The sequence below is a fragment of the Brachypodium distachyon genome, chromosome 2 (genome assembly GCF_000005505.3).
Source record: "Brachypodium distachyon strain Bd21 chromosome 2, Brachypodium_distachyon_v3.0, whole genome shotgun sequence".
Lineage (NCBI taxonomy): Eukaryota > Viridiplantae > Streptophyta > Magnoliopsida > Poales > Poaceae > Brachypodium > Brachypodium distachyon.
In genome coordinates this window covers 18,592,424-18,602,604 of record NC_016132.3, presented here as the reverse complement: position 1 = coordinate 18,602,604, position 10,181 = coordinate 18,592,424, and the positions used below count along the sequence as shown (strand labels likewise).

Here is a 10,181-nt window from a genome sequence, read left to right as displayed (position 1 = left end):
AAGCCACCACCTGGATGGGTGAAACTGAATGTTGATGGATCGTTCAGTAACGCCTTACTCTGCCGGCGCTGGAATGATTCTTCGTGATGATGTTGGTCAAATCATCTTCTTAGCATGCCGTACACTCTTCCACTGTGTTGACGCTGAGGAGGCGGAGCTGAGCATTTGCATGGAGGGCATGGCTCTTGCACTCCAGTGGAGTTAGCTCCCAATAATTGTTGAGACAGATTGTACTTTGGTCTTGGCGGCTGGGAAGGGCATGGGTACTGACGGATCTGGTTTTGTTCACTTAGTTCATGAGATTAGAGAAGTGATGGAGTTTGGTAGAAGGTTTGATTTTGTTAAAGGGGATACATCTCAGAATCGGGCAAGTCATTTGCTTAATTTTTTTGATCAGTGCATAGTTGTCTGATTGTGTTCCGGTCCGCCGTCTGTGGCGGATATCGTTCTCCAAGATTTTAATGATTCTAAAGCTTAATATATCTTTTTTTCGTCGCAATTTTTTTTTTGTATTTCTGGAGTTAGCCACCCAGATTCAAGGACATTTACTTGCATTTTACTCTTTTCTGTTTATCTGGTTCAGTATTTGGGTGGACATATTTTTCTACAAATCGTCGAGTTTGAAGAATCTCCTTTGAATCATAAAGTAGGTTGGTATTTTCTTACTACTCTTTCCGTTTCTAAATATTTGTCGCTGTTTTAGTAAGTTGGGGTTAATTTTTAAAATTGGCCCGTTGACGGACATGTAACAAAATCATTTTACAAGAACTCATGCTTCGTCGAAGACTCTTCAAAATAAAATAATTGCTCAAGAACACGCTTGCAGGAACAAAACAAAAAGCACATATAGAGGAACTCGATTGGTGAATAGTATAAGGGCCTGGGTGAAATAATCTCCCCTTAAATTCCCTTTACTAGCTGCCCCCCTTCCGGTCCCCCTTCCGCATCGCACCACACCCCTCACCGCCACCCCAAAGTCCCCGGCGACGCTCAGCCTCGACCTCGCCGTCGTTCCAGCCTAGGATCGCGGCTCTACGGTGACTACTGGATTGGCCTCCTCGACGGCGAGTGGAGCCAGTCAACCGTCGTTCCGGGCGTTTCGGATCGCTCCCTCCTGGCGTCCGCTCGGAACCGGGCCGGGCCGCCGTGAAACCCTAGATTTCGCTGCCCAGCGCACGGCGATATCGTGTGGTTCGTGCCCCCTCGCGATGCCCATATAAGGATACCCCCTCCACCCGAAGCTCTCGACACAACCGCTCTCGCGTTCTAGGGTTTGCGCCGCCTCGAGGATAATGGGTGGGCGCACGGTCGTATCCGACGATGAAGGTACGCGATTTCGTTGCTAATTTACGCCACTTCGGGCGGTTTTTGGTACTCCCGGCGGCGGTTTGTGTGCGTTTTCTGATGCAAGTCTCTGCTTTGTTTGAAATCTAGAAGATGACTTTGTCGACGGCGAGGAGGAGGAACCGCGGCCGGCGCGGAGGGGCAGGGATGATATCGACGAGCAGGACGATGACGAGGAGGAAGAGGAGGACGAGGAAGGTCAGTTTTTTTCTCACAATTTCTCCATTACTTAAGCTTGCGTGGGCGCTTTGGTTGATGTGGTTATTCCTTACGCTCGATTGGGATGTCTTTATGTGCTAAATTCGGAGTCGTGTTTCGGGTATTCTTTTTCTTCTTCTTTTTCTTATCTCACTTGTTCTTATAAATTATAATGTTCTGGTTTTGTATTGAGTTTACAGTATGCGTTTTCTACTTAAATCGCCTGTGATTGTGTTCTCGAGTTAGTATAGCAATAATGGGGTAAAATTATTCGTGAGCAGAGGAGGGAGAGAATGAGTACGAGAAGGATGGCTTCATAGTGGATGATGCGGATGAAGAGGAGGAGGAAGATGAACAGAGGGCAAGTGATGATGAGAGACGAAAGAAGAAAAAGAAGAAGAAGAGGTAGTTGCTTTTGATGCCTCGTTTCGAAACAGAATGTTACTTCGTTTTGTAAGTTCCTGAAATGTAGAGATGTGCCAGGGAATCAGAGGAATTCATGCTTGACGAGGATGACTACATGTTGCTCCAGGATAACAACATCACTGGCATCACTCGTCCGAAGCCTGTATGCTTTAACATAATATTTCTTGTTCGTGCTTTCGTACTCAAGTTTTTAGCATGTTTATCAAGAAAGGACTTATACTTACTGCAGGCAAACAAATTTAAGCGCCTGAAGAAGGCAGGAAGGGAATTTGAAATGGGTGACCATTCTGGCTTCTCCGATGATGATGGATCGGGGAAAAGGCACACTGATGAGGAGAAAGTCAAGTATTCATTGTTTGGTCAGCATGGTAACTGCTTCTGAACCCACTTCATTGCTTATTTTCTATTTCAGGAAGTCCTGTCTAATTTTTTATTTGCTGCAATGCTGTTTCCCTCAGATCCCTTTGAGGAGGATATTGTTGAGGAGGAGGATCAGCAGGCAGAGGAAGATGAGGTTGGTGAAGATGACATGGACGATGAAATGGCGGACTTCATTGTGGATGAAGAGGAAATTGATGGGAATGGCCAAGTTGTGAAGTATGTTGCTTATTTTTCGTTTGTTTGTCTTACGCTCCTGTATCCAAGCGAAATAATCCAGACCATGCTGTTATATGCATGTACTATGTCATATTGCAGAAGGAAGAAGGTTAAAAGGAAGCCTCTACGACAAGCTGCAGGTGTATCATCATCTGCATTGCAAGAGGCGCATGATATATTTGGGGATGTCGATGAGTTATTAGCACTTAGAAAGCAAGAGCTTGAAAGGGATGCTTTTAATTCTGGTGAGTTGAGAGGGAACCGGCTTGAAGATGAGTTTGAGCCATTTATTCTCGCAGAGAAGTATATGACAGCAAAAGATGAGCAAATAAAAGAAAATGATGTACCTGAGAGGATTCAGGCAAGTAACATTTAGATGCACCTACACCGAGAGGCAGGCTTGACTTTTCTTGATAATGCATGTCTAATTTATTGCTCCTTTGTCAGCTGTCTGAAGAATTGACTGGCAATATCCGGGACGACGAAACAAAGAGAGAGGAAGAAAGTGTATGGATACACAACCAACTCACTGGTGATGGATTTCTGTCATTTTTTGGCAATGAGCCAGTGAACAGGGAGATTCAGCAGAAGGACATCGTGAATGTCTTGACCATGCTACATGTCAACAAATTTGAAGTATGAAAAATATATGACCTCCCTGCATATTTCCGTCTTATGTTTAATCTACTGACATAGTTATTGTTACCTGTCAGATTCCATTCATTGCAATGTATAGGAAGGAAAATTGCCTGAGCCTGCTGGAAGACTATGATGCTGATGAACATGAGAATGAAGAAGTTCCACGTAAAATGAGGTGGCATAAGGTAGCTGTTTGTCGCTAGACATGGTTACTCTCCCTATTATCAAGAATTTACAGTTGCTTACACAATTCCTGTGCTGTTTTTAGCTGCTCTGGGCTGTTCAGACCTTAGACAGAAAGTGGCTACTTCTTCAGAAGCGCAAGCTTGCTTTGCAGATTTACTATGACAAACGATTTGATGATGAAAAACGGAGAATAGATGATGTTACTAGGCAGTCATTGAATCGACAACTTTATCACTCTATCATTGAAGCACTAAAGGAAGCAAAATCTGAGAAAGAGGTCGAGGATGTCGATGCAAAATTCAATTTACATTTCCCTCCTGGTGAAGTTGAAGAAGAAGGTCAATTTAAGCGACCAAAAAGGAAATCCTTGTACAGTATTTGTCACAAGGCAGGGTTGTGGGAGGTTGCTAACCAATTTGGCCGTAGTGCAGAGCAATTAGGACACCATCTAACTTTAACAAAGATACCTGTAAGTGATCTGTGCTCACACTTTGCAGTACCTTTCTCCACAACAATACGTCATACACAACCTATCTTTAGTGTGCATATATCTTCCTGCCCTGGATTAATCTACTGCACTAGAGAAAAGCTGGAAATTTTACACATTATCTGCATTTGCTACTTTCAGGAAGCGGGTGAGCTTGACAGTGGGAAAGATTCTCCAGAAGATGTTGCTGCAAATTTCACATGTGCAATGTTTGAAACACCACAAGATGTTCTTCGGGGTGCCAGACACATGGTACCCAATATCTTACAATTTCATCCAGTCTTTATGGGAAGCTAGCAAAGCTATTTGTTTCTTCTTACCTAAATGTTCCAATTTCATTTGTTTTTATCTTATCAGGCAGCAGTGGAGATTGGTTGTGAGCCTATTGTAAGAAAGCACATCAGGAGTATCTTCATGAATAAAGCTGTTGTCTCAACAAGCCCCACACCTGAGGGCAATTTGATCATAGATGCTTACCACCAACTATCAGGCTTCAAGTGGCTTGAAGAGAAACCACTAAACAAGTTTGTAGATGCACAATGGCTTCTTATTCAGAAAGCAGAAGAAGAAAAGCTCCTCAAGGTTACCATAGAATTACCAGAAGGTGCAAAGAAAGAGCTCATAGCTGAGGCTCGTGAGAATTATCTAAGTGACTGTGTCAGCAAGTCTGCACAACTGTGGGATGAGCAACGGAAGATGATACTGGATGATGCCTTCTTGACATTCCTTCTTCCATCAATGGTAAAGGAATCTCGTTCGCTGTTGACAGCAAAAGCCAAAAGTTATCTCCATATGGAATATGGGAAACAGTTATGGGACAAAGTTTCTGTTGCTCCTTGGAAGAAGAAGGACGCCGACAAGAAGGATGCTGACATTGATATGGATGATGAATCAGAGTTGAGGGTTATGGCCTGCTGCTGGGGTCCTGGGAAGCCAGCAACCACTTTTGTAATGTTAGACTCGTCAGGAGAATTGGTTGATGTTCTATATGCTGGTTCTATTAGTATTAGATCTCAAGGTGTTTCTGAGCAGCAGCGGAAGAAGAATGACCAGCAACGAGTTCTGAAGTTTATGACTGACCATAGCCCGCATGTTGTATGTGTAGGAGCATCAAATTTGAATTGCAGACAACTCAAGGATGATATTTATGAGGTATTTATTTAATCTATTTGTTTATATGTAAATCATGTCTAATCAGAGTCGAACATGCTATGTTTTTTGTGTTCACAACTTTGAAAGTGTATGCAATGTCTCCTGCGGAATCATCCATAACTGTCTCCAGTCACTACCATCTGAGTTCAACTTGGTGTTGTAGAACACCTCATGGGATCAGCTATTGTTGCTGTGACGCATTATCATTATTTTCTTGTTATTTATTCGTATGCTGGTCTATTTTTTCCCTGTTTTGGTGAGGGACACAAGATGGCATCCTATTTTTTTGACCAGTGGGCTCCTTGGGTTGGCAATAGATTTTTAGTGCGTACTGCTGCTCTTCGACCGCTATAATTCTGTATTATTCATATTCTTTGAATGTTTACTATTGGCTTCCTCATTTATAATGAGGGTTCCAGTTGCCCCAGTATTATTCATATTAATGATTCCGTGATTCAAGTATCTTGCATTCTTCTGTTCAACATTTGACGTGAATATCATGGATGCGCTGATTGATTAAGTTTTATTTATGCTGCTAGATAGCTGCCAGTAGAACAAATATACTTGCCTGATTTTAAACTGACAATCTATCCCTGCATAGGTTATTTTTAAAATTGTAGAAGACCATCCAAGGGATGTGAATCCGCAAATGGAAAATTTTAGCATTGTCTACGGTGATGAATCCGTGCCTCGCTTGTACGAGAATTCTCGAATATCTTCAGATCAGCTGCCTGGCCAGTCAGGTATAGTATAATTTGTTGATTTACTGTTAGCTCTTTCGTTCTTGAAATTTCTAAATAACTTGCTCAACTTTTGTATCTTAACTTGTGTACAGCTATCGTGAAGCGTGCTGTGGCGCTTGGTCGGTACTTGCAGAATCCTTTGGCGATGGTTGCTACACTCTGTGGACCTGGGAAAGAGATACTGTCATGGAAACTACACCCCCTTGAGCACTTCCTTACTCCTGACGAGAAGTATGAAATTGTTGAGCAAGTAATGGTCGATGCGACAAATCAGATTGGTTTTGATGTTAATCTTGCTGCTAGCCATGAGTGGCATTTTTCCACTTTACAGTTTGTTGCTGGTCTGGGACCACGCAAAGCTTCAGCTTTGCAGAAGGAGTTGGTAAGGGAGGGATCCATTTTTAGTCGCAAGGAGCTGGTGAAACCTCTAGGCAGGAAAGTATTCATGAATGCGTCTGGCTTTTTACGTGTCCGACGAAGTGGTGCAGCTGCAGCAAGTGCTCAAATTATTGATCTTCTTGAGGATACAAGGATCCATCCTGAATCATATGCATTAGCAAAGAATTTGGCCAAGGATGTCCGTTCCGAGGATTCAAATGAAGTGAATGAAATGGATGACGATGAACAAGAGATGGCTATTGAGCACGTAAGAGAAAGGCCAACTTTGCTCAGAAATCTTAAAATTCCTGAATACATGGAAAGTATTTCGGAGGAGTTCCGTAAAAGGCAAACATTGGTTGACATAAAGATGGAACTACTGAGTGGTTTTTCTGACTGGAGGACCCCGTATGCTGAGCCAAGTCCAGATGAGGAATTCTGGTTGCTTTCTGGTGAAACTGAGGATAACATATCAGATGGAAGGACTGTTCAAGTAACTGTTCGTAACATACAAGAGAACCGAATAATATGCACCTTTGATTCTGGTTTGAAAGCCATAGTTATGGGAGACAACTATTCTGATGACGTGGCCTTTGATGCAGAATCACTGCAGCTACATGAAGGTGATGTATTAACTGGCAAAATTAAAAATGTTAATAAAAATAGGTTCATAGTTTACCTAACATGCAAGGAGAGTGACATGAAGCGAAGACCATTCACCAGAAATAATCATGACCCATTCAATCATGAAAAACACATTGTTCCAAACAAGGATGATAAGGCTCGGAAAGAAAAGGAACTCGCAAAGAAACTTTTCAAACCCCGTATGATAGTTCATCCTCACTTTCAGAACTTGACAGCTGAAGAAGCAATGCAGGTTTGCTGTCATTTTAAATAGATTCTATTCTTCACCCTTTGTTTCCTTGGCTATTTGTTCTTTGATAGTATCTGATCTAAACTATGTTTGTTGAAACAGTTCTTGGGAGACAAAGAGCCTGGTGAGAAGGTCATTCGGCCTAGTCTCAAGGGCCCATCATTTCTAACACTTACATTGAAAATATTTGATGGTGTCTTTGCACACAAGGAGATAACTGAAAGTGGAAAGGATCATAAAGATATTACAAGTTTGCTTCGCCTTGGAAAAACACTCACCATTGGTAATGAATCTTTTGAAGATCTTGATGAGGTTGGTGCACAAGATAAATTTCAATATTAATTTTTCTTTTATTTCATATCGATTAGCTGCAATTCTGTTTCTCTTGTAACAGTTAGATTGATATCTTTTATTTTCAGCTAAATGATGAGTCCTTTTTACAAATGTACAGGTAATAGACAGATATGTGGATCCGTTGGTTGGCAACTTGAAAAGCATGCTGTCTTATCGCAAATTCAGGAAAGGGTTAAAAGGTGAAGTTGATGATGCGTTAAGGGCAGAGAAGGCAGAGAATCCTATGAGAATAGTATATTGTTTTGGCATATCTCATGAGCACCCAGGCACCTTTGTATTATCTTACATTAGGAGTACAAATCCACATCATGAGTATGTCGGGTTGTTCCCAAAGGGCTTCAGATTTCGGAAGCGAGATTTTGACAGCATTGATCGCCTTGTGTCATATTTCCAGAAACATATTGACAAACCGCCACCTGATGCTGGTCCTCCAATGCGAAATGTTGCTGCAATGGTTCCAATGAAAAATTCATCTTGGGCTTCTGGTGGTGCTGGTGGTGCAAATGATGGATGGAGGGGAGATGGTGATAATGATAGGGACAGGCCATTCTCTGGAAGAACAGGTCAGTGCTTATCTGCATTGGATTGTTTAATCGCTGTTCTTCAGAGTTTCTTAGTGGGACTGCATATTTGCTAGTTTCCTTTCAGCTTGGCAGTTACCAAGTAGCACACGTTTTTATTTCATGGTAAATAGGTGCTGCTCCCTGGTTTCTACAAAGCCAGATGGTTCGTGGTGGTCCTCAAATCTACTCTGTTTTCTTGTTGCTTATTTCTTTCTGTTTCCTGTCAAGTGTGGGGTTCCTAAAATATCAGCGCGATAGAGTTGTCACTAAATCTTGCCAAATGATGTTTAGTCTCCTCTAGTATGCAAGCACTTTTAGTTTATCTTTTATTTTTTCTCAAAGCAGGAGGCAGGTTTGATTCAAGGAACAGTTCTGGTGGCCGTGGGCGTGGGCGCGGGCGTGGCCGAGGTAACTTTGGAAATGATGGTGGTGGCGACAACAGTGGTGGATGGACTGATAACATTGGCGGTGGCAGCGGCGGATGGGGCACAGGTGGAGGATCTGGAGGCGGGGATGCTGGATGGGGTGGCGGGGGTGGCGACAGCAACCGTGGCGGTGGCTGGGGTGCAGCTGCTGCTACCTCTGATGGCGGTGACGGAGGCTGGGGAGGAGCAGCTCCTGGTGGCAATGGTGCTGCTGGTAACGACGACTCGGGATGGGGCAGCGCCAAAAAGGCAGCCCCAGCGCAGGATGGGTGGGGTGGCGCAAGTGGGGGTTGGTGAATGGTGTGCCGTGCCTGCATACACCACCGGAGAAACTGTCGGATGGAAGTTCTTTTCTGTTTGAATCCTGTTATGGTTCTGTTTACTATTGTCGATGGGAAACATTGCCACTATTTCCCGACTTGCTATGCTGTTCCATTATTAAGGAGACATGCTAAACTGCTAGTTGCTGCCGGTCTTGATTTTACATGTACAGTTTTCATACATTTGGTGTCTTATTTCTTGCCAGCACTTCGGTTTTCCAGTGATCTTTATGGCTAAGTTTTAGCTTTCCGTGGTTTGATATGCTTTCAAAGTTAGTACTCGTTAGTCTGTATATGTGATGGAAGTTTTGTGTTTGTTCTTGGCTTGGCAAGTCCTGTTCCAATCGGCAAGTACTTCGTCCGTTCCATATGTCTAGACGTTTTTTAAATAGATACATCCATTTTTAGCAAATTTGAAATAAGAATTATGAAACAACGGAAGTAGTACATTTTAAGACCAAATTGCAATGAATTTAATTTAAGATTACTTTATGCTCTACTTAATCCACGAATTTAGTACTCTGGTATGAGCTGCATCACTGCATCACGATGTTTATTTTTCTTTTAGAGCCGACCTAGAAGCATTTTGCATCATGCGCCCTACCTCTAGATAATGCTAGCTTTTTCATTCGTCTGGATGGAAAAGAGTGAGGTTCACAATTCGCAAATACTTACAAGATGAAACCCTGCAAAAGAAAAAGAAATTGGCAACTAGTCGCGGAGCACAAACATCCCACGTAGCTCGGTTAATGACTGTCTTTTCGACTCTTGTACAAAGATCATGGTGGCGAAAGGTAAACCTGCACGTTTCTGCACGTGGCGGTGGCTAAACAACTTGGCGCCTAAAGAGATTGCCCTCTCACTATACCAAGGAGGAATAAAATTATCCATAAAATTAGCCTTAATCTGGAAATTTTCCAGCTCCGAATTTTACCTGGTTTTGGGCCCAAAACGGGCTTCGGGCCTTAGGGAATCGCATGAATTTACTGCGTGCTCCAGAAAGTCCATCTCACCATAAAGTGACTATTACTCAGAGCAGGGCTCCTAAACATGGTCCTACTCGATTTTTTGGGCCCAGACCAAAAAAAATGTTTCAGTAGGGTCCCTATTCAAGTGTGGGCGATAAAGTAGAAAAGATAGATACACGAACGGGCACAAATAACGAATATACTCAACAAAAGTAAAGCTTCATCGTAGTTACCCGAACTAAATTTCTCTTGATCCATCCTTCGCATCTTGATGCTTCTTCACGTATTTGTTGATAAAATTGTAAAATACTTCCTCCATTTCACAAAGGTTGGCGTACTTTGTTTCGTTAAGACAAGGTTTTGACCAAGAATTACACTATTAATATGTAACATATATGATACAAAATCATGATTATTAGAAAGAACTTTTAAAGACGAATCTATTGATATAAATTTCATGTATGTAAAAACACATATTAATAGAGTTATCATTGGTCAAAACCTTATCTTAACGAAACAAAATACGC

At 42.4% G+C, this 10,181-nt stretch overlaps 1 protein-coding gene across 2 annotated transcripts; it reads left to right on the top strand.

Annotated features, from left to right (window-relative positions):
* The first annotated feature begins 919 nt into the window (after positions 1–919).
* On the top strand, positions 920–8,911 carry LOC100823557 (transcription elongation factor SPT6-like). 2 transcript variants are annotated; one of them, XM_010232919.3, is made up of 17 exons: positions 920–1,326; positions 1,438–1,542; positions 1,824–1,947; positions 2,026–2,110; positions 2,198–2,336; positions 2,427–2,565; positions 2,665–2,926; positions 3,013–3,201; positions 3,279–3,389; positions 3,473–3,859; positions 4,019–4,129; positions 4,235–5,029; positions 5,631–5,772; positions 5,865–7,027; positions 7,127–7,336; positions 7,476–7,941; positions 8,287–8,911. In XM_010232919.3, the coding sequence occupies exons 1-17, from the start codon at positions 1,293–1,295 to the stop codon at positions 8,661–8,663; spliced, it is 4,839 nt and encodes a 1,612-aa protein (XP_010231221.1). In that variant the 5' UTR covers positions 920–1,292; the 3' UTR covers positions 8,664–8,911. The 2 variants fall into 2 exon arrangements, with proteins under 2 accessions (XP_010231221.1, XP_010231220.1); XM_010232918.3 differs by having other exon boundaries at positions 1,435–1,542.
* Positions 8,912–10,181: the final 1,270 nt, after the last annotated feature.

Excerpts from the sequence above, each read along its gene's own strand:
- LOC100823557 (XM_010232918.3), top strand. The coding sequence starts at position 1,293 with ATGGGTGGGCGCACGGTCGTATCCGACGATGAAG. Across the intron at positions 2,111-2,197 it reads GCATCACTCGTCCGAAGCCT|GCAAACAAATTTAAGCGCCT; the intron begins GTATGCTTTAAC and ends TACTTACTGCAG. Across the intron at positions 7,942-8,286 it reads GCCATTCTCTGGAAGAACAG|GAGGCAGGTTTGATTCAAGG; the intron begins GTCAGTGCTTAT and ends TTCTCAAAGCAG.